Below are 27,799 nucleotides of genomic sequence, written 5' to 3'. Positions count from 1 at the left end.
AATCACCAACACCCACTGGAATAGGTCAATCACCAACACCCACTGGAGTATGGCAATCACCAACAACCACTGGAATATGTCAATCACCAACACGCACTGGAATAGGTCAATCACCAACACCCACTGGAATAGGTCAATCACCAACACCCACTGGAATAGGTCACTCACCATCACCCACTGGAATATGTCAATCACCAATGCCTCTGGAATAGGTCACTCACCAACACCCACTGGAATAGGTCAATCACCAAACGACACTGGAGTAGGTCAATCAGCAACACCTACTGGAATAGGTCAATCACCAACACTCACTGGATTACATCAATCACCAACACCCACTGGAATAGATCAATCAGCAACACCCACTGGAATAGGTCAATCACAAACACTAACTGGAATAGGTCAATCATCAACACCCACTGGAAAAAGTCAATCACGAACACCCACTGGAATAGGTCAATCACCAACACCCACTGGAATAGGTCAATCACCAACACTCACTGGAAGAGGTCAATCACCAAAACCCACTGGAAAAGGTCAATCACCAAAACCCACTGGAATAGGCCAATCAGCAACACTCACTGGAATAGGTTAATCAACAACACCGACTGGAATAGGTCGCTCACCAGCACCCACTGGAATAGGCCTATCACCAACACCCACTGGAATAGTTCAATCACCAACTCCCACTGGAATAGGTCAATCACCAACACCCACTGGAATAGGTCACTCACCAACACCCACTGGAATAGGTTAATCACCAACACCCACTGGAATAGGTCACTCACCAACACCCACTGGAATAGGTCAATCACCAACACTCACTGGAATAGGTCAATCACCAAAACCCACTGGAATAGGTCAATCTCCAACACCCACAGGAACAGGTCAATCACCAGCACCCACTGGAATAGGTGAATCATCAACACCCACAGGAATAATTCAATCACCAACACTCACTGGAATATGTCCATCACCAACACCCATTGGAATAGGTCAATCACCAACACCCACTGGAATAGGTCAATCACCAACACCCACTGGAATAGGTCAATCACCAACACCCACAGGAATAGGTCAATCACCAACACTGACTGGAATAGGTCAATCACCAACACTCACTGGAATAGGTCAATCACCAACACTCACTGGAATAGGTCAATCACCAACACTCACTGGAATAGGTCAATCACTAACACTCACTGGAATAGGTCAATCACCAAAACCCACTGGAATAGGTCAATCACCAACGCCCACAGGAATAGGTCAATCAGCAACACTCACTGGAATAGGTCAATCAACAACACCGACTGGAATAGGTCAATCACCAACACCAACTGGAATAGGTCAATCACCAAAACCCACTGGAATAGGTCAATCTCCAACACCCACAGGAATAGGTCAATCACCAGCACGCACTGGAATAGGTGAATCATCAACACCCACAGGAATAATTCAATCACCAACACTCACTGGAATAGGTCAATCACCAACACCCATTGGAATAGGTCAATCACCAACACCCATTGGAATAGGTCAATCACCAACACCCACTGGAAAAGGTCAATCACCAACACCCACAGGAATAGGTCAATCACCAACACTCAGTGGAATATGTCAATCACCATCACTCACTGGAATAGTTCAATCACAAAGACCCACTGGAATAGGTCAATCACCAACACCCACTGTAATAGGTCAATCCCTAACACCCACTGGAATAGGTCAATCACCAACACCCACTGGAATAGGTCAATCACCAACACCCACTGGAATAGGTCAATCACCAACACCCACTGGAATAGGTCAATCACCAACACCAACTGGAATAGGTTACTCACCAACACCCACTGGAATAGGTCAATCACCAAACGCCACTGGAATAGGTCAATCACCAACACCCACAGGAATAGGTCAACCACCAGCACCCACTGGAATAGGTCAATCACCAACACCCACAGGAATAGGTCAATCACCAACACCCACTGGAATAGGTCAATCACCAACACCCACAGGAATAGGTCAATCACCAACACCCACAGGAATAGGTCAATCTCCAGCACCCACTGGAATAGGTCAATCACCAACACCCACAGGAATAGTTCAATCACCAACACCCACTGGAATAGGTGAATCATCAACACCCATAGGAATAGGTCAATTACCAACACTCACTGGAAAAGGTCAAACACCAACACTCACTGGAATATGTTAATCACCAACACCCCCTGTAATAGGTCAATCACCAACACACACTGCAATAGATCAATGACCAACACTGACTGGAATAGGTCAATCACCAACACTCACTGGAATAGGTCAATCACCAACACTCACTGGAATAGGTCAATCAACAACACTCACTGGAATAGGTCAATCACTAACACTCACTGGAATAGGTCAATCACCAAAACCCACTGGAATAGGTCAATTACCAACGCCCACAGGAATAGGTCAATCAGCAACACTCACTGGAATAGGTCAATCAAAAACGCCGACTGGAATAGGTCGCTCACCAACACCCACTGGAATAGGCCTATCACCAACACCCACTGGAATAGTTCAATCACCATCTCCCACTGGAATAAGTCAATCACCAACACCCACTGGAATAGGTCACTCACCAACACCCACTGGAATAAGTCAATCACCAACACCCACTGGAATAGGACACTCACCAACACCCACTGGAATAGGTCAATCAGCAACACCCACTGGAATAGGTCAATCACCAACACCCACTGGAATAGGCCAATCACCAACACCCACTGGAAAGATCAATCACCAACACTCACTGGGATAGGTCAATCACCAACACTCACTGGAATAGGCCAATCACCAACACCCACTGGAAAGGTCAATCACCAACATTCACTGGGATAGGTCAATCACCAACACTCACTGGAATAGGTCAATCACCAACACCCACTGGAATGGGTCAATCACCAACACCCACTGAAATAGGTCAATCACCATCACCCACAGGAATAGGTCAATTACCAACACTCACTGGAATAGGTCAATCACCATCACGCATGGGAATAGGTCAATCACCAACACCCACTGGATAAGGTCAATCATCAACACTCACTGGAATTGGTCAATCACTACCACTCACTGGAATATGTCAATCACCAACACCCACTGGAATTGGTCAATCACCAACACTCAATGGAATAGATCAATCACGAACACCCACTGAAATATGTCAATCACCAACACCCACAGGAATAGGTCAATTACCAACACTCACTGGAATCGGTCAATCACCATCACTCACTGGAATAGGTCAATCACCAACACCCACTGGAATAGGTCAATCACCAACACCCATTGGAATAGGTCAATCACCAACATCCACTGGAATAGGTCAATCAGCAACAACCACTGGAATAGGTCAATCACCAACACCCATTGGAATAGGTCAATCACCAACACCCACTGGAAGAGGTCAATCACCAACACCCACAGGAATAGGTCAATCACCAACACTGTGGAATATGTCAATCACCATCACTCACTGGAATAGGTCAGTCACTAAGACCCACTGGAATAGGTCAATCACCAACACCCACTGGAATAGGTCAATCCCTAACACCCACTGGAATAGGTCAATCACCAACACCCACTGGAATAGGTCAATCACCAACACCCACTGGAGTATGTCAATCACCAACAACCACTGGAATATGTCAATTACCAACACGCACTGGAATAGGTCAATCAGCAACACCCACTGGAATAGGTCAATCACCAACACCAACTGGAATAGGTCACTCACCATCACCCACTGGAATAGGTCAATCACCAATGCCACTGGAATAGGTCACTCACCAACACCCACTGAAATAGGTCAATCACCAAACGACACTGGAGTAGGTCAATCAGCAACACCCATTGGAATAAGTCAATCACCAACACCTACTGGAATAGGTCAATCACCAACACTCACTGGATTACTTCAATCACCAACACCCACTGGAATAGATCAATCAGCAACACCCACTGGAATAGGTCAATCACAAACACTAACTGGAATAGGTCAATCATCAACACCCACTGGAATAGATCAATCACGAACACCCACTGGAATAGGTCAATCACCAACACCCACTGGAATAGGTCAATCACCAACACTCACTCGAAGAGGTCAATCACCAAAACCCACTGGAAAAGGTCAATCACCAAAAGCCACTGGAATAGACCAATCAGCAACACTCACTGGAATAGGTCAATCAACAACACCGACTGGAATAGGTCGCTCACCAACACCCACTGGAATAGGCCTATCACCAACACCCACTGGAATAGTTCAATCACCAACTCCCACTGGAATAGGTCAATCACCAACACCCACTGGAATAGGTCACTCACCAACACCCACTGGAATAGGTCAATCACCAACACCCACTGGAATAGGTCACTCACCAACACCCACTGGAATAGGTCAATCACCAACACTCACTGGAATAGGTCAATCACCAAAACCCACTGGAATAGGTCAATCTCCAACACCCACAGGAATAGGTCAATCACCAGCACCCACTAGAATAGGTGAATCATCAACACCCACAGGAATAATTCAATCACCAACACTCACTGGAATAGGTCAATCACCAACACGCACTGGAATAGGTCAATCACCAAAACCAGCTGGAATAGGTCAATCACCAACACCCACAGGAATAGGTTGATCATCAGCACCCACTGGAATAGGTCAATTACCAACACTCACTGGAATAGGTCAATCACCATCACTCACTGGAATAGGTCAATCACCAACACCCACTGGAATAGGTCAATCCCTAACACCCTCTGGAATAGGTCAAACACCAACCGCCACTGGAATAGGTCAATCACGAACACCGACTGGAATATGTCAATCACCAACACCCACTGGAATATGTCAATCACCAACACCCACTGGAATAGGTCAATAACCAACACCCACTGGAATAGGTCAATCACCAACACCCACTGGAATAGGTCACTCACCAACACCTACTGGAATAGGTCAATCACAAACACTCACTGGAATATGTCAATCACCAAAACCCACTGGAATAGGTCAATCACCATCACTCACTGGAATAGGTCAATCACCAAAACCCACTGGAACAGGTCCATCACCAACACCCACAGGAATAGGTCAATCACCAGCACCCACTGGAATAGGTGAATCATCAACACCCACAGGAATAGGCCAATCACCAACACCCACTGGAATAGGTCAATCACCAACACCCACTGGAATAGGAGAATCATCAACACCCACAGGAATAGGCCAATCACCAACACCCACTGGAATAGGTCAATCACCAACACCCACTGGAATAGGTCAATCACCAACACCCACAGGAATAGGTCAATCACCAACACCCACTGGAATAGGTCAATCACCAACAACCACTGGAATAGGTCAATGACCAACACCCACAGGAATAGGTCAATCACCAACACTCAGTGGAATAGCTCAATCACCAACACCAACAGGAATTGGTCAATCACCAGCACCCAATGGAATAGGTCAATCAACATCACTCACTGGAATGGGTCATACACCAATACCCATTGGAATAGGACAATCACCAACAACCACTGGAATAGGTCAATCACCAACACCCACAGGAATAGGTCAATCACCATCACTCAATGGAATATGTCAATCACCAACACCCACTGGAATAGATCAATCCCTAATACCCACTGGAATAGGTCAATCACCAACACCCACTGGAATAGGTCAATCACCAACACCCACTGGAATATGCCCATCACCAACACCCACTGGAATATGTCAATCATCAACACACACAGGAAGAGGTCAATCACCAACACCCACTGGAATACGTCAATCACCAACACCCACTGGAATAGGTCAATCACCAACACCCACTGGAACATGTCGATCACCAACACCCACTGGATAGGTCACTCACCAACACCCACTGGAATAGGTCAATCACAAACACTCACTGGAATATGTCAATCACCAAAACCCACTGGAATAGGTCAATCACCTTCACCCACTGGAATAGGTCAATCACCAACACCCACTGGAATTGGGCAATCACCAACACACTCTGGAAGAGGTCAATCAACGAAGCCCACTGGAAAAGGTCAATCACCAAAACCCACTGGAATTGGGCAATCACCAACACTCACTGGAAGAGGTCAATCACCAACACCCACTGGAATAGGTCAATCATCAACACCCACTGGAATAGGTCAATCACCAACACTCACTGGAATAGGTCAATCAACATCACTCACTGGAATGGGTCATACACCAATACCCATTGGAATAGGACAATCACCAACAACCACTGGAATAGGTCAATCACCAACACCCACAGGAATAGGTCAATCACCATCACTCAATGGAATATGTCAATCACCAACACCCACTGGAATAGATCAATCCCTAATACCCACTGGAATAGGTCAATCACCAACACCCACTGGAATAGGTCAATCACCAACACCCACTGGAATATGCCCATCACCAACACCCACTGGAATATGTCAATCATCAACACCCACAGGAAGAGGTCAATCACCAACACCCACTGGAATACGTCAATCACCAACACCCACTGGAATAGGTCAATCACCAACACCCACTGGAACATGTCGATCACCAACACCCACTGGATAGGTCACTCACCAACACCCACTGGAATAGGTCAATCACAAACACTCACTGGAATATGTCAATCACCAAAACCCACTGGAATAGGTCAATCACCTTCACCCACTGGAATAGGTCAATCACCAAAACCCACTGGAATTGGGCAATCACCAACACTCACTGGAAGAGGTCAATCACCAACACCCACTGGAATAGGTCAATCATCAACACCCACTGGAATAGGCCAATCATCATCAGTCACTGGAATAGGTCATTCACCAACACCCACTGGAATGGGTCAATCACCAACACTCACTGGAATAGGTCAATCATCAACACCCACTGGAATAGGTCAATCACCAACACCCACTGGAATGGGTCAATCACCAACACTCACTGGAATAGGTCAATCACCAACACCCACTGGAAGAGGTCAATCACCAACACCCACTGGAATAGGTCAATCACCATCACTCACTGGAATAGGACAATTACCAACACCCATTGGAATCGGTCATTCACCAACACCCACTGGAATAGGTCAATCACCAACAACCACTGGAATAGGTCAATCACCAACACCCACAGGAATAGGTCAATCACCAACACTCAGTGGAATAGGTCAATCACCATCACTCACTGGAATAGGTCAATCACCAAGACCTACTGGAATAGGTCAATCACCAACACCCACTGGAATAGGTCAATCCCTAACACCCTCTGGAATAGGTCAAACACCAACCGCCACTGGAATAGGTCAATCACGAACACCGACTGGAATATGTCAATCACCAACACCCACTGGAATATATCAATCACCAACACCCACTGGAATAGGTCAATAACCAACACCCACTGGAATAGGTCAATCACCAACACCCACTGGAATAGGTCACTCACCAACACCTACTGGAATAGGTCAATCACAAACACTCACTGGAATATGTCAATCACCAAAACCCACTGGAATAGGTCAATCACCATCACTCACTGGAATAGGTCAATCACCAAAACCCACTGGAATAGGTCCATCACCAACACCCACAGGAATAGGTCAATCACCAGCACCCACTGGAATAGGTGAATCACCAACACCCACAGGAATAGGCCAATCACCAACACCCACTGGAATAGGTCAATCACCAACACCCACTGGAATAGGAGAATCATCAACACCCACAGGAATAGGCCAATCACCAACACCCACTGGAATAGGTCAATCACCAACACCCACTGGAATAGGTCAATCACCAACACCCACAGGAATAGGTCAATCACCAACACCCACCTGAATAGGTCAATCACCAACAACCACTGGAATAGGTCAATGACCAACACCCACAGGAATAGGTCAATCACCAACACTCAGTGGAATAGCTCAATCACCAACACCAACAGGAATTGGTCAATCACCAGCACCCAATGGAATAGGTGAATCATCAGCACCCACAGGTATAGGTCAATCACCAACACTCACTGGAATAGGTCAATCACGACACCCACTGGAATAGATCAATCACCAACACTCACTGGAATAGGTCAATCAACATCACTCACTGGAATGGGTCATACACCAATACCCATTGGAATAGGACAATCACCAACAACCACTGGAATAGGTCAATCACCAACACCCACAGGAATAGGTCAATCACCATCACTCAATGGAATATGTCAATCACCAACACCCACTGGAATAGATCAATCCCTAATACCCACTGGAATAGGTCAATCACCAACACCCACTGGAATAGGTCAATCACCAACACCCACTGGAATATGCCCATCACCAACACCCACTGGAATATGTCAATCATCAACACCCACAGGAAGAGGTCAATCACCATCACCCACTGGAATAGGTCAATCACCAACACCCACTGGAATAGGTCAATCACCAACACCCACTGGAACATTTCGATCACCAACACCCACTGGATAGGTCACTCACCAACACCCACTGGAATAGGTCAATCACAAACACTCACTGGAATATGTCATTCACCAAAACCCACTGGAATAGGTCAATCACCTTCACCCACTGGAATAGGTCAATCACCAACACCCACTGGAATTGGGCAATCACCAACACTCTCTGGAAGAGGTCAATCAACAAAACCCACTGGAAAAGGTCAATCACCAAAACCCACTGGAATTGGGCAATCACCAACACTCACTGGAAGAGGTCAATCACCAACACCCACTGGAATAGGTCAATCATCAACACCCACTGGAATAGGCCAATCATCATCAGTCACTGGAATAGGTCATTCACCAACACCCACTGGAATGGGTCAATCACCAACACTCACTGGAATAGGTCTATCACCAACACCCACTGGAAGAGATCAATCACCAACACCCACTGGAATAGGTCAATCATCAACACCCACTGGAATAGGTCAATCACCAACACCCACTGGAATGGGTCAATCACCAACACTCACTGGAATAGGTCAATCACCAACACCCACTGGAAGAGGTCAATCACCAACACACACTGGAATAGGTCAATCACCAACACTCACTGGAATAGGTCAATCACCAACACTCACTGGAATAGGTCAATCACCAACACTCACTGGAATAGGTCAATCACCAACACCCACTGGAATAGGTCAATCATCAACACCCACTGGAATAGGTCAATCATCAACACCCACTGGAATAGGTCAATCACCAACATTCACTGGAATGCGTCAATCACCAACACCCACTGGAATAGGTCAATCATCAACACCCACTGGAATAGGTCAATCATCAACACCCACTGGAATAGGTCAATCACCAACACCCACTGGAATAGGTAAATCACCAACACCCACTGGGAAAGGTCAATCAGCAACACCCACTGGAATAGGTCAATAACCAACACTCACTGGAATAGGTCAATCACCAACACTCACTGGAATAGGTCAATCAACAATACCCACTGGAATAGACCTATCACCAACACCCACTGGAATAGACCTATCACCAACACACTTTGAAATAGGTCAATCACCAACACTCACTGGAATAGGTCAATCACAAACACCCCCTGTAATAGGTCAATCACCAACACCCACTGGAATAGGTCAATCACCAACACCCACTGGAATAGGTCAATCACCAACACCCACTGGAATAGGTTCCTCACCAACACCCACTGGAATAGGTCAATCACCAACACCCACTGGAATATGTCAATCACCAACACTCACTGGAATATATCAATCACCAACACCCACTGGAATAGATGTATCACCAACACCCACTGGAATAGGTCAATCACCAACACTCACTGGAATAGGTGAATCACCAAAACCCACTGGAATAGGCCAATCACCAACACCCACAGGAATAGGTCAATCACCAGCACCCACTGGAATAGGTGAATCATCAACACCCACACGAATAGGTCAATCACCAACACCCACTGGAATAGGTCAGTCACCATCGCTCACAGGAATAGGTCAATCACCAAAACCCACTGGAATAGGTCAATCACCAAAACCCACTTGAATAGGTCAATCACCAACACCCACTGGAATAAGTCAATCACCAACATCCACTGGAATAGGTCAATCACCAACACCCACTGGAATAGGTCAATCACCAACACCCACTGGAATAGGTCAATCACCAACACATACTGGAATAGGTCAATCACCATCACTCACTTGAATAGGTCAATCATCAATGCCCACTGGAATAGAGCAATCCCTAACACCCACTGGAATAGGTCAATCACCAACACTCACTGGAATAGGTCAATCACCAACACTCACTGGAATAGGTCAATCACCAACACTCACTGGAATAGGTCAATCACCATCACTCACTTGAATAGGTCAATCACCAACACTCACTGGAATAGGTGAATCACCAAAACCCACTGGAATAGGCCAATCACCAACACCCACAGGAATAGGTCAGTCACCAGCACCCACTGGAATAGGTGAATCATCAACACCCACACGAATAGGTCAATCACCATCGCTCACAGGAATAGGTCAATCACCAAAACCCACTGGAATAGGTCAATCACCAACACCCACTGGAATAAGTCAATCACCAACACCCACTGGAAAATGTCAATCACCAACACCCACTGGAATAGGTCAATCACCAACACTCACTGGAATATGTCAATCATCAACACCCATGGAATAGGCCAATCACCAACACTCACTGGAATAGGTCAATCACCAACACTCACTGGAATAGGTCAATCACTAACACTCACTGGAATATGTCAATCACCAAAACCCACTGGAATTGGTCAATTAGCAACACCCACTGGAACAGATCAATCACCAACACCCACTGGAATTGGTCAATCACCAACACTCACTGGAATAGGTCAATCACCAACACCCACTGGAATAGGTCAACCACCAACAACCACAGGAATAGGTCAATTACCAACACTCACTGGAATATGTCAATCACCAACTCCCATTGGAATAGGTCGATCACCAACACCCACTGGAATAGGTCAATCACCAACAACCACTGGAATAGGTCAATCACCAACACCCACAGGAATAGGTCAATCACCAACACTCACTGGAATAGGTCAATCACCAACACCCACTGGAATATGTCAATCACCATAACCCACTGGAATCTGTCAATCACCAACACCCACTGGAATAGGTCAATCACCAACACCCACTGGAATAGGTCAATCACCAACACCCACTGGAATAGGCCAATCACCAACACTCACTGGATTCGGTCAATCAACAACACCCACTGGAATAGGTGAATCAGCATCACTCCCTTTAATAGGTCAATCACCAACATCCACTGGAATAGGTCAATCACCAACACTCACTGGAATAGGTCAATCAACAACACCCACTGGAATAGGTCAATCACCAACACCCACTGGAATAGGTCAATCACCAACACCCACTGGAATAGGTGGGTGTTTAATGTATTTCTTGCTTTTCCTAGCACACGGCTTGTTCCCTAGGAGTGGGATTACAATTATGGACATGTGGGTTTTTAAACACAAAACAATGCTTATTCCTTGAACTCAACTTAACATCTCAAATAAACATTGGATCTCTTAACACCCTACTTCAAAGATAACTCCGAAAATATTACAACAGTAAATACTTCCTCAAAATGTTCCTTCAAACTTCCAAGAGACTTAACACCTTTAAACAGTATCATATCAGGTTAAAGGCTTTACAATTATGAGTTTAAATCACTCAAATGATCCAGAGATAGTCTTTTATGGCAGAGATCACAGCCAATCCAGCTCACTGCAAAACACAGACACTCCCCAATCTCTTTTCCTACAAACTGCAACTCTCTGGAAACACAAACACAAGCTGCTTTTTCAAACTGCAGCCCTCTGGAAACACACAGACACACACAAGATCTTTGTCAAACTGAAACTTAAAAATGGCTGATCTAAAGCCCAGCTCCACCCACTCTCTGACATCACTGTTTTCTTAAAGGTACATTGCTTAAACATTCATGTCTTAATGAGAGTTTGGCTTATGATGGATCAATGAGAGTTTGGCTCAAGATGGATTGGAACTTTATGGGAAAAACAAAATGTTGGATCAAGCTTTGTGTGAAGAAATGTCAAGACAGGTTTTTTTGGTAGCAGGCTGTAATCACTTGTTTTTGTACCAGACAAATTGCAGTAACGGCCTTGGGAAGGGTTGCGCTGTGCTTGAAAATAATCATCATTAAGGTAAAAGGCACAGATGAAATGCGAGGGAGCTGCCCTCAGAAATGAACCAAAAACTGTATAAGAACTGCTGTTAGATGTATTGACTTTGGCTTGCTGTTGTAACTCTCAAGTGATACAGTGGTCTTGGCCCCGGCCGAGAAATAAACATATGTTAAAGTAATGAGGTGTTCGACTGATCATTTTATCCGGACTGGCTGCAAAAGAATCCTCATTCAAGGTACTCTCACATGACACCATTGAGCAGAAACTGAACTGGACGAGCCTTATAAATACTATGGTTACAAGAGCGGGTCAGAGGCTGGGAATTCTGCAGCGAGCAACTCACCTCCTGACTCCCCAAAGCCAGTCCACCACCTACAAGGCACAAGTTAGGAGTGTAATGGAATACTTGCCACATACCTGGATGAGTGCAGCTCCAACAACACTCAAGAAGCTCGACGCCATCAAGGACAAAGCAGCCCTGTTTGATTGGCACTCCATCCACAAACATTCACTCCCTTCAGGCACAGTAGCAACCTTTTATCATTATTGGATTCCCTTCATTGTCACAGATACTGTTCCTTGTGCACATGGTTCATAGTTGGTTCTGCAAAGTAGCAAAAGTTGGTTCATAGTTGATATGTTTTAGGAATTAAAATGTTAAATGGAAAAAAAATGGAAAATTCAGACTGAAAAACTGGTAATAACTCTGATGTAAATACAATTCAATCAAGCCTGGGTTTATTACACTTCGAAAGTAACTTGTGTTTACCTTAAAGGTTAGAGTTAACAATGTGAAAACCATAAACAATGCGGGTTCTTCTAACTTAGCACAATAGAGACAAGAGTTCTGTCCTTCAATACTAGATTTAAATTCTGTATGGAGTTTCCAGGTCAAAGGAAGCTGAAAGCAGATTTGGAAACGTGGGTTTTCCTCGGAGACCCAGGAAGTCTGGAGAAAGGGTTGCAGAACTCCACTAACAAATGCAAATTTTTCATATGGGTTACACAATCAAAGAGTAGCATGGAAGGTAAAATAATCTGTGTTGGGAAATATTCCAAAGCAGGCCAAGTTGTCATAGAAATTAGCTATTGGCATGGAAGATTCTTTTTGTGTGATTTATGCATGTGCATTTGCTGACAAAAGCACGCAGCTCAGTTTGTGGAATAGACAGAGGTAGCAACCGCTTTACTTTGGTGTAGGCTGCATCTCACCAGACTGAAAGAGCCAACAGAAGATGGCAGTTGATGTGTTGGGTGCTCTGGATCCGTGGAACACATACAGGCCACCAACACTTAAAATAGTGCAACACTTTTTTAAGTTAGAAACTGTTGAACATACTTTCACTGTGGGGTAACACGATGTTAGATTAAACTAAATACCTATGCCTGTCTGAACCAGTCTATGCACTCAGCACATGGTGAGGATCTGTGCTGTAAACTGTAAGCTCTGTCCTTGTAGGAGGCTGCATCCCGAATGAGCGGGAACTCTGATGCCCCCTGCCTTTATAGTGCGTGTGCTCTAACTGGTGATTGGCTGCGGTGCTGCGTGTGTTGATTGGTCCCGCTGTGTGTCCATCAGTGTGTGTGTATCTGCACCATGATATACTGGTGTATATTATGACATCCCCCCTTTTATAAAAGAATGTATGTGTGTGGCAATAAGTAATATATGGTGAGAATGTTCCTAACTACGTGTGGGGTGCGAAGACATATTTACAGGACTACGTACATGAGAACTAAGCTATTTACATGGGAAGGTGCCTGGTGCAGAGAAGCAGTATGCAACAAGAATAACGAGATCAACACTATATACAAACCAGGGAAACGATCAAACAAAGCAACAAAACAATTCAGAAAGTCTATAAGTCCGCAAAGTTCATAAATTAAGTCTCTGAGGTGGGCGATGAATTCTGGTTGACTGCCTCAAGGGTGGGTCGAGAGCCACCGGTTCAGGAGTGGGCTAGACTGCGTCAGAGTCAGGGGGATGCAGAGTGACAGGGAGCTCTGCATAGTCCATGGCAGGGTCAGCAGGAGGGCGAGGCGACACTGGAGGATCACGTGGCGAGCGTGGCACGAGACGAAGGGCGCGTCGATTGCGGCGCAGAATAGAGCCATCCGGTAGACGAACCAGGAACGAGCGGGGGGCCACCTGCCGAACGACAACAGCGGTTGCAGACCAGCCCCCATCCGGAAGATGGACGCGGACGTTGTCATCTGGAGCCAGAGCAGGGTGATTGGCTGCGGTGTTGTGTGTGTTGATTGCTCTTGCTGTGTGTCCATCAGTGTGTGTGTATCTGCACAATGATATATTGGTGGAAATTATGACAGCAGTCAGTTGTTCGGTCTGCAATTGCGGCAGAGAAAATACTAACTTCATGTGGAATATGGGTGGGGTACCATCTCAGTTTGGATTTCTTATGAGAAAAATTAGCTGGAAGATTTGCTCTAGTTTGCAGCTCCTGGAAGAAATCTGCAGTGGTCCTCACAGTGCTTTGTTGCAGAAATCAGTCAGCAGTATTAGAACATATATAGAACATAGAAAAATACAGCACAGAACAGGCCCTTCAGCCCACGATGTTGTGCCGAACTTTTGTCCTAGATTAAGAACAAATTAATCTACACCTCATCATTCTACCATAATCCATGTACCTATCCAATAGCCACTTGAAGGTCCCTAATGTTTCCGATTCAACTACTTCCACAGGCAGTGCATTCCATGCCCCCACTACTCTCTGGGTAAAGAACCTACCTCTGACATCCCCCCTATATGGGGGATCCACCATTCATCTTAAATTTATGTCCCCTTGTAATGGTTTGTTCCACCTGGGGAAAAATTCTCTGACTGTCTACCCTATCTAGTCCCCTGATCTTCTTATAAACCTCTATCAAATCGCCCCTCATCCTTCTCTGTTCTAATGAGAAAAGACCTAGCACCCTCAACCTTTCCTCGTAAGACCTACTCTCCATTCCAGGCAACATCCTGGTAAATCTCCTTTGCACCTGTTCCAAAGCTTTCACATCCTTCCTAAAATGAGGCGACCAGAACTGCGCACAGTACTCCATATGTGGCCTTACCAAGGTTTTGTACAGCTGCATCATCACCTCACGGCTCTTAAATTTAATCCCTCTGCTAATGAACGCTAGCACATCACAGCTCTATCCACTGGAGTGGCAACTTTCAAAGATCTATGAACATAGACCCCAAGATCTCTCTGCTCCTCCACATTGCCAAGAACTCTACCGTTAACCCTGTATTTCGCATTCATATTTGTCCTTCCAAAATGGACAACCTCACACTTTTCAGGGTTAAACTCCATATGCCTCTTCTCAGCCCAGCTCTGCATCCTATTTATGTCTCTTTGCAGCTGACAACAGCCCTCCTCACTACCCACCACTTCACCAATCTTTGAATCGTCTGCAAATTTACTGACCCACCCTTCAACTCCCTCATCCAAGTCATTAATGAAAATCACAAACAGCAGAGGACCCAGAACTGATCCCTGCGGTACGCCACTGGTAACTGGGATCCAAGCTGAATATTTGCCATCCACCACCACTCTCTGACTTCTATCGGTTAGCCAGTTCGTTATCCAACTGGCCAAATTTCCCACTATCCCATGCTTCCTTACTTTCTGCATAAGCCTACCATGGGGAACCTTGGGCGGGATTCTCCACTCCCGCGCCGAAGTGCCCACGCCGTAGTGAACGCCGTCGAAGTTCACGACGGCGCGAAACGGCCCCTATCCCGACCGATTCAGGCCTCGACAATGGGCTAGGATCGGGGCCGCGTCATCCACATGCACCAGGCCTTGTCAGCGCATAAAGGCGGCACTGCATAGATGACGCAGCCGGCGCCGCATAACTGACGTCACCCGCGCATGCGTGGTTGCCGTCCTCTCTGAGTCAGCCCCACAAGAAGATGGCGGACGGATCTTGCGGGGCCGCAGAAGGAAGGAGGTCCTCCTTCAGAGAGGACGGCCTGATGATCGGTGGGCACCGATCGCGGGCCATGCCACATTTGAGGTACCCCCCTGTGCAGGATTCCCCCCCGCAGGCCACCACCCCAGCGTTCCCGCGCTGTTCCCGATGGCAGCGACCAGGTATGGACGGCGCCGGGGGGAACCCGCGGTTCTGGCCTGGCCGTTCGGCCCATCCGGGCCTGAGAATAGCGGGGGTGCCGGAGAATCGCCATTTTGGGTGTCTCCGGCGATTCTCCGGTCTGCGGCCCGCGGAACTCGACGGGGCCGTTCCCGCTGCTTGGGAGAATCGCGGGAGGGCGTCGGACCGGTGTCCCGGGAAATTTTGGCGGCCCAGGCGATTCTCTCAACCGGCGCGGGAGTGGAGAATCTCTTTGAGTGAAAAATGGACTATATTATTACACCTGTTTGAGTGTGTTGTTTTCTTTAAAAGAAAATGTATATTTACTGTGTTCATTTCGTAGTGGATGGTGCAAAAGTGAAAAATGAAACCATCTTGAAGTTGATGGTTTATTTTTTTTTCTTGGGGGCAGTTGTCATGTGAGAGTACCTTTAAGACATGGATGTTTAAGCAATGTACCTTTAAGAAAACAGTGATGTCAGAGAGTGGGTGGAGCTGGGCTTTAGATCAGCCATTTTTAAGTTTCAGTTTGAAAAAGAGCTTGTGTGCGTCTGTGTGTTTCCAGAGAGCTGCAGTTTGAAAAAGCAGCTTGTGTGTGTCTGTGTGTTTCCATAGAGCTGCAGTTTGGGGAAAAAGAGCTTGGGGAGTGTCTGTGTTTTGCAGTGAGCTGAATTTGCTGTGAGCTCTGCCATAAAAGACTATCTCTTGATCATTTGGGTGATTTAAACTGATAATAGTAAAGCCTTTAACCTGATGTGATTCTGTTTAAAGGTGTTAAGTCTCTTGGAAGTTTGAAGGAACATTTTGAGGAAGTATTTACTGTTGTAATATTTTCAGAGTTATCTTTGAAGTAAGGGGTGTTAAGAGATCCAATGTTTATTTAAGATGTTAAGTTGAGTTCGTGGAATAAGCACTGTTTTGTGTTTAAAAACCCACGTGTCCATAATTGTAATCCCACACCTAGGGAACAAGCCGTGTGCTAGGAAAAGCAACAAATACATTAAAGGGGGAGGTTGGTTGAACTCCATGACACATTTTGGGGTTCTGAAAACGCCTCGCCCATAACAATGGTAACCCCCAGGATGTTGATTGTAATGCCAATGAATGTCAAGATAGCTCTTCTCACTTCTTGGAATGGTCATTGCCTGGGAACTATTTAACCCCAAACTTCCTTTTCTTTAACAATTCATATCTGATCATTCTTTCCCTCAATGTCTGACTCTTCGCTACAATTAATTTTCACTCTATCGTTTTATTTATGCTCTGCACTTCAATCTCAGTTCATTCATTTAGCCCTTTTAGTTCTCTCTGGCAATCAACTTACTGTTTCTCTCTCTCATTGCTCATTTGCAATCTACTCTTTACTCTCTGTCCATGTCCCTCCAACCCTTCTTTCTTCCTATCAATTTATACACAACTTTCCATTCTATGCATTTACCATTGAACCTTCAGTGTTTATGCATTTACACTGTATCTTGAATTGCTTCATCCATTTCTTCCTATCCTTCTCTCTGTTTATCCTTTTACACTACAACAACTTGTATTTATATCACCTTTTTATTATAAATAAAAGACTCAAGTTGCTTCTCAGGAATATTGTAAAACAAAATTTAGAAAGAGGGCTTAAAACCATGACCATAAACATGGTCAAAGAGGTTGTTTCAAAGAGTATCCTAAAGGAGGAAGTGGACAGCCGTAAGGAGGGAATGTCAGATCTTGGGAGTGAGGTTAATGAAAGCACAGTCACCAGTGATAGAGCTATTAAAAATCGAAGCTGCTCAAGGAGCCAGAGCTAGTTGAGTGCAGATATCTGGGCTGTTTCTGGGGCTGAGGGAGGTTACAGAGAAAGGGTGAGGCATGAAGAGATTTTTATATCAAGGCATTGTTTAACTGGGAGCCAATACTGGTCAGCGAGCATCGGGGTGATGGGGAATCAGGATTTGAACAAGCAAGGGGCTTTTGATGGCCACATGTTTGATGGATTCTCCTGTCACTGTGAGGGATGAGTGTTGACCAGAAAAAAAGGTCCAGGTTGATATCATCTCATGGATGGCATTCGGCCAAGTCTTGATTTCCTGAACCAATTACAAATACTGCTTAGGAAGCTAGTGTTGGCGGGATGGATGGAGACATTAATGTTGTGTCTCTCTCACTTGTCCTGACAGCACTTGAATCTGGATTCTTTTCTATTCCCATGTATTGGGATCCAGCTTGCAAGCCCTGAGATTGGCTTTCAGATTATCATAGAATTTACAGTGCAGAAGGAGGTCATTCAGCCCATCCAGTCCGCACTGGCCCTTGGAAAGGGCACCCCACCCACGCCTGCACCCCATCCCCCTTATCCCCGTAATCCAACCTATCCCTTTTGGACACTAAGGGCAATTTAGAATGGCCAATCCACCTAACCTGCACATCTTTGGACTGATGTGGAGATGCCGGTGTTGGACTGGGGTGAGCACAGTAAGAAGTCTTACAACACAATCTTTGGACTGTGGGCGGAAATCGGAGCACCCGGAGGAAACCCACGCACACATGGGGAGAACGTGTAGACTCCACACAGACAGTGACCTGAGCCAGGAATCAAACCTGGGACCCTGGAGCTGTGAAGCAACTGAGCTAACCACGCTACCATGCTGCCCCAATTATCTTTGTATCTATGTCTGGGGTGTCCTGTGCTGTGGGTTCCCATGCTCAGCTGGCTTTGGTCTGCAGCAATCCCCTGTGAACCACAGGAGTAACCCAGTGAAGCTGAGCTCTGACGATAATTCTCTCGATGCCAGCTATACAGCACTTTGCGAGAATCTCGTTAGTGGTGATTGTGTTCTGCAATGTTGCAAATAGAGGTCAGACAGTGGAGATGGAGTGCTTTTTATTTCATGTGATTCCAGTAGGTTGTCCATGTCTCAAATTGATAAAGAAGTGATGTAAGAAGCACTGCCTGGTAGACGTTGATCTTTATGCTGAGACTCTCTAAGCTCTTTCCAAAGTCTGAGTGAATCTGTCAAGCTGAGCTTGCTGTTGCCAGGTGATGGTTGATGTTGTCACCCAGCGTAGTGTTATTGGAGTCGATACTCCCAAGATAGTAAATCTTCTGTGTTGAACAGAGGAATGTGTGACTATGGGGTCTTGGAGTAAGTGGGAAACGGTAGGTTGATATCAGATCTCTTCAGGGGGAGGGGGATCAGCCAGGTGATAGGGTCCACCTTGGTACCAATGATATAGGTAGGAAGAGGGATGAGGCCCTGAAAACAGATTTGGGGGAGAAAGGAAAGAAGTTAAAAAGCATTACCTCAAAAGCAGTGATCCCAAGATTACTCCCAGTGCCATATGCCACTGAGCAGAGGAATCAATTGAACACATGGCTGGAGAATTGTAGGAGGGAGGGCACCAGATTTCTGATGCATTGGTTCTGGGGCAGGTAAGACCTGTAAAAGATTTGACAGGTAGCTCCTTCGCAGGACCGGGTCTAACATCCTGGCAGGGAGATTCACTGGTGCTGCAGGGCAGGGTTTAAACCAGATTGGCAGAGGGATGGGAACCTGAGAGGAAGCTCAGAGGGAATAGAGGGAAGTAAGAAAAGTAGGAAGTGAAATTGGAAGGCAGACGAAATGAAGGCAAACATTAAATAGGATTAGAATGTGCAAGAATGTTAAAAGGACAAAGTTAAAGGCACTCTATCTGAATGCGCGAAGCATCCGGAACAAGGTAGACAATGTAAAGGGACAAATCAAGGTAAATGGGTATAATTTAATTCCCTTCATGGAGACGTGGTTACACAGTGACCAAGACTAGGAACTGAATATTCAGGGATATTCATCATTTAAGAAGGCCAGGTGGAGGGTAAAACAAGGTGGGGTAGCGCTGTTTATAAGGGACAAAATCAGTACTTAATGAGAAAGGATATCAGATCAAAGAATCAGATGTAGGATCAGTTTGGATAGAGCTAAGAAACAGCAAAGGGCATCAAATATTGGTGGAAGTTGTTTGTAGGCCACCAAACTGCAGTGGTAATGTTGGGCATGGTATAAATCAGGGCTTTTCAAAGTGCGGGTGGGTCGAGGAGTTCAGGGTCATGGTCAGCACTTTTGTTAACGTGGGATGTGTGGAGGATTGAGGTTCATGGACGCACAGTTCCATTCCTCAAATAATCTAGCGAGAGAGAGAGAGACAAATAGAACTGTGAAAAAGAGATGGGAAAATATCCACGCAAATGATAATCGCTGAGCTCACTGACTTAACTGTGTACAATGAATGTCTTGTGTTGGCTGTGCGCTGCCCTTCGCTCCACTCCTGACTTGTTGCAACTGTTCAGTGTTGGGAGTCAGTTGCAACCACCAGAATCCATTCACCTGGTGATTTATTTCGACACACACCCATGTACTGGTCCCTCAGCACTTTAAACATTACCAGAAGTGGATCTCAGAAATATTCCTCAGTGACAGAGCGTCCCAAATCTGTGACCTCCATGTCACAGAATGATAATGGAGGCAGGTGCATGGTAACTTATAGGTTGCCCTCTAAACCTCACGGTTATGCCTAACTCTATTTTTGGTTAGGTGGCAGAAAGGATACCGTCTTGAGCACTGAAATAGGAAGGTAAGAGATTATGCATTTTTTAAAAAGCATTGATTTGTAAATATTTCAGAACCTTTAATGAGTTTTCTGATATCCACGCATGCAGTCTTTCACCTTTCACAAACTAAATACTCCTTATGCTTTTCACATTGGTGGAAGTTGCTTCTCTCCATTGCTAGGAATGTGGAGGTACACAGGAAATACGCAACTCAAGTTTTCTTGATTGCCGTTGGAAGTCATGGGGAAACTTTGCAGAACTTTCCCTGTGGAGATCAACTTTAAGTGGGTCCTCAGAAAAAAAGTTTGAAAAACACTGGCATAAATTAAGAAATTAGAGCTGTCTGTAACATGTGTAACACAGTAATGATGGGAGACATAGACTGGGCAAATATAATTAGCACTGATGCCGTGGAGGATGAATTCCTGTATATGATTTAGAGATATGGATCAGAAATTGGCTAGCTGAAAGAAGACAGAGGGTGGTGGTTGATGGGAAATGTTCAGAATGGAGTTCAGTTACAAGTGGCGTACCACAAGGATCTGTTCTGGGGCTGTTGCTGTTTGTCATTTTTATCAATGACCTAGAGGAAGGCGCAGAAGGGTGGGTGAGTAAATTTGCAGACGACACTAAAGTCGGTGGTGTTGTCGACAGTGTGGAAGGATGTAGCAGGTTACAGAGGGACATAGATAAGCTGCAGAGCTGGGCTGAGAGGTGGCAAATGGAGTTTAATGTAGAGAAGTGTGAGGTGATTCACTTTGGAAGGAATAACAGGAATGCGGAATATTTGGCTAATGGTAAAGTTCTTGGAAGTGTGGATGAGCAGAGGGATCTAGGTGTCCATGTACATAGATCCCTGAAAGTTGCCACCCAGGTTGATAGGGTTGTAAAGAAGGCCTATGGAGTGTTGGCCTTTATTGGTAGAGGGATTGAATTCCGGAGTCAGGAGGTCATGTTGCAGCTGTACAAAACTCTGGTACGGCCGCATTTGGAGTATTGCGTACAGTTCTGGATACCGCATTATAGGAAGGACGTGGAGGCTTTGGAGCGGGTGCAGAGGAGATTTACCAGGATGTTGCCTGGTATGGAGGGAAAATCTTATGAGGAAAGGCTGATGGACTTGAGGTTGTTTTCGTTGGAGAGAAGAAGGTTAAGAGGAGACTTAATAGAGGCATACAAAATGATCAGGGGGTTAGATAGGGTGGACAGTGAGAGCCTTCTCCCGCGGATGGAAATGGCTGGCACGAGGGGACATAGCTTTAAACTGAGGGGTAATAGATATAGGACAGAGGCCAGAGGTAGGTTCTTTACGCAAAGAGTGGTGAGGCCGTGGAATGCCCTACCGGCAACAGTAGTGAACTCGCCAACATTGAGGGCATTTAAAAGTTTATTGGATAAGCATATGGATGATAATGGCATAGTGTAGGTTAGATGGCTTTTGTTTCGGTGCAACATCGAGGGCCGAAGGGCCTGTACTGCGCTGTATCGTTCTATGTTCTATGTTCTATGAGGTGAGTTTTTGGTGCAGTATGTTGAAGAACCAACTAGGGATCAGCCTATTTTAGATGTAGTATTATCTAATGGGAAATAACTAGTCAATAACCTTGCTGTAAAGGAATCATTGAGAAACTATGACCATAATGTGATAGTTTTACATTAACTTTGCAAGTGATGTCGTCCATTCTGAAAATAGGGTCCCAAATCTGAATAAAGGAAATTATGAAGGTATGAGGGATAAGTTGGCTCTGATGGTTTGGGAAAATATATTAAAAGATTTGATGGTAAACAGGCAATGTTTAATATTTAAAGAAATATCACATGGTCTACAGCAAATATACATTCCTCTAAGATACAAAGACCCAACAGGAAAGGGGAATCAACCATGCATAACAAAGTAAGTTAAACATTGCACTGGATCAAAGGAAGTAGCCGAAATAGGGCGAAATTCTCCGGAAACGGCGCGATGTCCGCCGACTGGTGCGCAAAACGGCGCAAATCAGACGGGCATCGCGCCGCCCCAAAGGTGCGGAATGCTCCGCATCTTTGGGGGCCGAGCCACAACATTGAGGGGCTAGGTCGGCGCCGGCCGAATTTCTGCCCCGCCAGCTGGCGGAAAAGGCCTTTGGTGCCACGCCAGCTGGTGCGGAAATGACATCTCCGGGCGGCGCATGCGCGGGAGCGTCAGCGGCCGCTGACAGCTTCCCACGCATGCGCAATGGAGGGAGTCTCTTCTGCCTCCGCCATGGTGGAGACCGTGGCGGAGGCGGAAGGGAAAGAGTGCCCCCACGGCACAGGCCCGCCCGCGGATCGGTGGGCCCCGATCGCGGGCCAGGCCACTGTGGGGGCAGCCCCTGGGGCCAGATCGCCCCGCGCCCCCCCAGGACCCCGGAGCCCGCCCGCGCCGCCTTGTCCCGCCGGTAAGGTAGGTGGTTTAATTTACGCCAGCGGGACAGGCATTTTAGCGGCGGGACTTCAGCCCATCCGGGGGAATCGAGAGGGGGGGCCCGCCAACCGGCGCGGCGCGATTCCCGCCCCCACAGAATCTCTGGTGCCGGAGACTTCGGCAACCGGCGCGGGCGGGATTCACGCCAGCCCCCGGCGATTCTCCGACCCGGCGGGGGGTTGGAGAATCTCGCCCCAGGCCTTTGGTGCCCCGCCAGCTGGCGCGGTAATGACATCTCCGGGCGGCGCATGCGCAGGAGCGTCAGCGGCCGCTGACGGCATTCCTGCGCATGCGCAGTGGAGGGAGTCTCTTCCGCCTCCGCCATGGTGGAGACCGTGGCGAAGGCGGAAGGGAAAGAGTGCCCCCACGGCACAGGCCCGCCCGTGGATCGGTGGGCCCCGATCGCGGGCCGGGCCACCGTGGGGGCACCCCCCGGGGCCAGATCGCCCCGCGTCCCCCCCAGGACCCCGGAGCCCGCCAGCGCCGCCTTGTCCCGCCGGTAAGGTAGGTGGTTTAATTTACGCCGGCGGGACAGGCATTTTAGCGGCGGGACTTCAGCCCATCCGGGGGAATCGAGAGGGGGGGCCCGCCAACCGGCGCGGCGCGATACCCGCCCCCGTCGAATCTCCAATGCCGGAGACTTCGGCAACCGGCGGGGGCGGGATTCACGCCAGCCCCCGGCGATTCTCCGACCCGCCGGGGGGTCGGAGAATCTCGCCCATAGTTGCAAGAAAAAGTGGTAAACCTGGGGATTGAGAGCAACTTAGAATCCAAAAAAGAGGTCCAAGAAATTGGCACAGGAAGGCAAAAGAGAATATGAATGCAACTGATAAAGTTGGAGTTTAAAAGCTTCTTAGGTGTGTGAAAAGGAAAAGATTAGCAAGGACGATTATGGGTCCATTACAAGTCAGAATTCTGAGAAAGAAGGCCTGAGTCTCCGCAGCCTATTGATAGTACCTTTTCTCACTTGAACTAAGGCTCACACGGGTTAATATACAGATTCAAGGGGCGGAATTAGTTGTATTCTTATTTACATACAATCAATCAGCTATATTCGTGTCACATTTTATTACATGCAGTCAATCAATTTTCTTAGCATCCCAGTTATCACATATATGGTTAAAGTGGGTGTTGTCTTACCCGCCCCGAACTTCATACAGAAGCCATTCAAATCTAACACAAGGATATGTCCTGTCGCAGCTGTGGACCTTGAGCTTTATCAAAGATACATTGCATGCCTTGTTCTGTGAAGCTGTTATCGCGGCTGTTGGGATACTCCCTATACATACCCATGGTTGGTTCTCATGAGACAGTTTACAGGGAATGTGGCTTGTTCAGCCATTTTGTGTCTTTAATATCACAAAATAGCTAACAGCCATTTTGTGTCTTTTCTGATATTAACACCATTGTGTATACACTACATATTTCTACAAATTGCCTCTTCTAAACAGGCATCTAAGCCAATGAGTACCTTTTGTCTCATCAGAATTATTCAAAAGTAATATAGGAGCACAAATGTAGTTACAGGGCCACCTATAATTTATATCATAGTCCAGTATCAGAAAATGCCCTCCAACAACACAATAACCCTTACCAGCTGTGTTTACTTCCATTCAAACAACAGAACCACCTCAGATCCTAATCCATTTTTAAATACAGTTAGCACTCTGAAATACTTGCTGTACAGAGATGTCTTGAAACTCCACTTTGAAAGAGAGAGATCTTTAGAGATTGCTTTAAAAACAGGCCTGACCCTGTCAGAGCAATGCAGGATCTCCAGCTAAAGCCTTCAGAAACTGCCTTTATAGCTTGATTTTCAGCTCCGAACCAATACTCTCAAGGGAAAGCAAGGTTTAAGCATGGGGATCCTTACTACATAGGGAGATATTAGGTCAGGTGACCACACACTTGATCAAACAAAAAGGATATAAGCAGTGTCTTAACAAAGGTAGAGAGTTGGAGGTATTTAAGGAGAGAACTCCATAGTTTAGGGCCTTGGCTGTTGAAGACAAGGCCATCAACGGTGGAATTATTAAAATTGGGGCCAGAATTTGAGGAGCGCAGATAGCTTGGAAGGCTATGGGGCTGAGACAGAGAGGGTTTATTATAGAGGTCGGGAAGGGTGGGACCATGGCAGGATTTAAAGAGAGGGTTGAGAATTTTGAATTGAAGTCTGGGAATATAGGGGAAGAGGACAGGTGTATTTAAGGACATGGGCAGCAGGGTTTTGGATGGCCTGAAGTTTATTGTGGGTGGAGTGTGTGAGAGCAGCTCAGAGTTTGTTGGAATATATGTTTGGAGGTAAAAAAAAAAGGCATGAGCGAGGATTTTAGCAACAGATGAGCAGAGGCGGGGTGGAGTGTGGACTCTTTGTGTCAGTTTTGGCTTAGCTGTTAACGCTAGTTCGGAGATTGTGGATTTTGGTCCCACTCCATAGATTTGAGCAGAAAATAAGACTGATATTCCAGTGGGATGTTGAGGGAGTGCTGCACTGTTAGAATACTGACCTCCGGGTGACATGTTCATGCAAAACTCCACCTGCTCTTCCCTTGAATCTACAGGTTTGCATAGTATTATTTCAGAGAGGAGCATAGGGGTTAACCTTGATCAAAATATATCATCCAATCTGTATTACTAAAACACATCACATTGCTCTTACCAGGAGCTTGCTGAGCACAATAAAATTCTGCCTTTCCAACACTGCAGCTGTGACAGAGGTTCAAAAGCACTTTCATTGGTTGCAATGTGGTTTGTGAAGAGATACAATTTTTTCCATTCTATGGGGGTGGAAATGGGCGGCCTCAATGATGATTCAGATAGGTGGTCAGATATTTATTACATAAAGGGTCAAACATGACACCAAAATTGCAAACAGCTTGACAATAATTTTCAGAGAGAGGAGTGGAGTTGGTGACATGGGTCAAAGCCAATAACCACAATCTTCTCAATATTTAAGAAGAGGGAGTTTCCATATTGTGCTGGATGTCAGCTAAATAATGCAACCATTTAGAGAGAGCAGAGGAGTTGAAAGAGTTGGTGGTTAGGTAGAGGAGGCTTTTGGCAGGGTGACACGGTGGCACAATGGTTAGCACTGCTGCCTCACAGAGCCAAGGATCCAGGTTCAATTCTGGCCTCAGGTGACTGTCTGTGTGGAGTTTGCACATTCTCCCGTGTCTGCGTGGGTTTCCCCTGGGTATTACAGTTTCCTCCCACAGTCCAAAGATATGCAGGTTAGGTGGATTGGGCGTACTAAAAAAATGCCCCTTAGTGTCCAAAGGGTAGGCGAGGTTACGGGGAGTGGGCAGAGGATTGGGCCTCGGTAGGGTGCTCTTTCGGAGGGTCGGTTCAGATTCAATGGGCCAAATTACTTCCTTCTGCACTGTAGGTATTCTATGATTCTATGTGGAAACTAATTAATTGCTTTCAGATGTTGTCCAGCAATTACTACGTTCCATAAAATCACTAAAATATTGTTGCTGAGGGCCATCATGTAGATGGTGGGTGTCAAGGGTTGATTCTTGAAGGGCATCAGCAGCAATAGTGCAGAACCGAGACATTCCTCAGGACTTTCTCCACCCATTATAGTAAGATCGTATTGCTATGGCTTCCCAATTACAGTCATTCCTCATCACAGTCATTCTTCATTACCGTCATTCCCATTACAGTCATTTTTAATGACAGTCATTTCCATTACAGTCGTTCCCATTGCAGTCATTCCTCATTACCCATTAGTCATTCCTAGTACACTCATTCCCATTACAGTCATTCCCCATTACACTAATTCCTCATTGAACTCATTCCCATTACAGTCATTCCCCTTACAGTCATTTCCCATTCGTCATTCCCACTGCAGTCATTTCTCATTACAGTCATCCCCATTACAGTCATTTCCATTATAGCAATTTCCCATTACAGTAATTCCTCATTACAATCATTCCCTATGATTGAGTATTCTTATTAGAATCCCTACAGCGCAGAAGGAGGCCATTCAGCCCATCAAGTCCGCACTGACCCTCTGAAAGAGCACCGTACCCAGGCCCACTCCCCCGCCCTATCTGCCTAACCTGCACTTCCCATTACTGTCATCTCTCATTGCTCTTGTTCCCTAACATGATTACTGTCATTACGCTCACTGTCCATCATTAACCATGATTCTCTTTTTGTTATCAGCTGACTGGCACTGCAGTTCTCTCACTTGGCCTGTGGCTTCGCTTTGACTCTGAGACCACCACCATATTCAGTGGTGACCATTGCCCCACATCTTTCTACGTTGGTAAGTGAAGCATGGTTTGGAGGAAGGTGCTGTCATGTAGACATCTCGAGGGTTATTTGTAAACATTGAGTATTGTGTAAGACAAACACAAGCAGGATAGG

The 27,799-nt window shown here is 46.2% G+C and overlaps 1 protein-coding gene across 1 annotated transcript in view; it reads left to right on the top strand.

Annotated features, from left to right (window-relative positions):
* LOC140393988 (CD9 antigen-like) overlaps nucleotides 1–27,799 on the top strand; it is a 383,521-nt gene that overhangs the window by 243,681 nt on the left and 112,041 nt on the right. The window contains exon 2 of the mRNA XM_072480714.1: nucleotides 27,596–27,698. Within this exon, the coding sequence (XP_072336815.1) occupies nucleotides 27,596–27,698 (103 nt within the window). The remainder of the gene's footprint in view (nucleotides 1–27,595; nucleotides 27,699–27,799) is intronic.

The sequence above is a fragment of the Scyliorhinus torazame genome, chromosome 17 (assembly GCF_047496885.1).
Source record: "Scyliorhinus torazame isolate Kashiwa2021f chromosome 17, sScyTor2.1, whole genome shotgun sequence".
Classification (NCBI taxonomy): Eukaryota; Metazoa; Chordata; class Chondrichthyes; order Carcharhiniformes; family Scyliorhinidae; genus Scyliorhinus; species Scyliorhinus torazame.
This window is presented reverse-complemented; position numbering and strand designations above follow the sequence as displayed.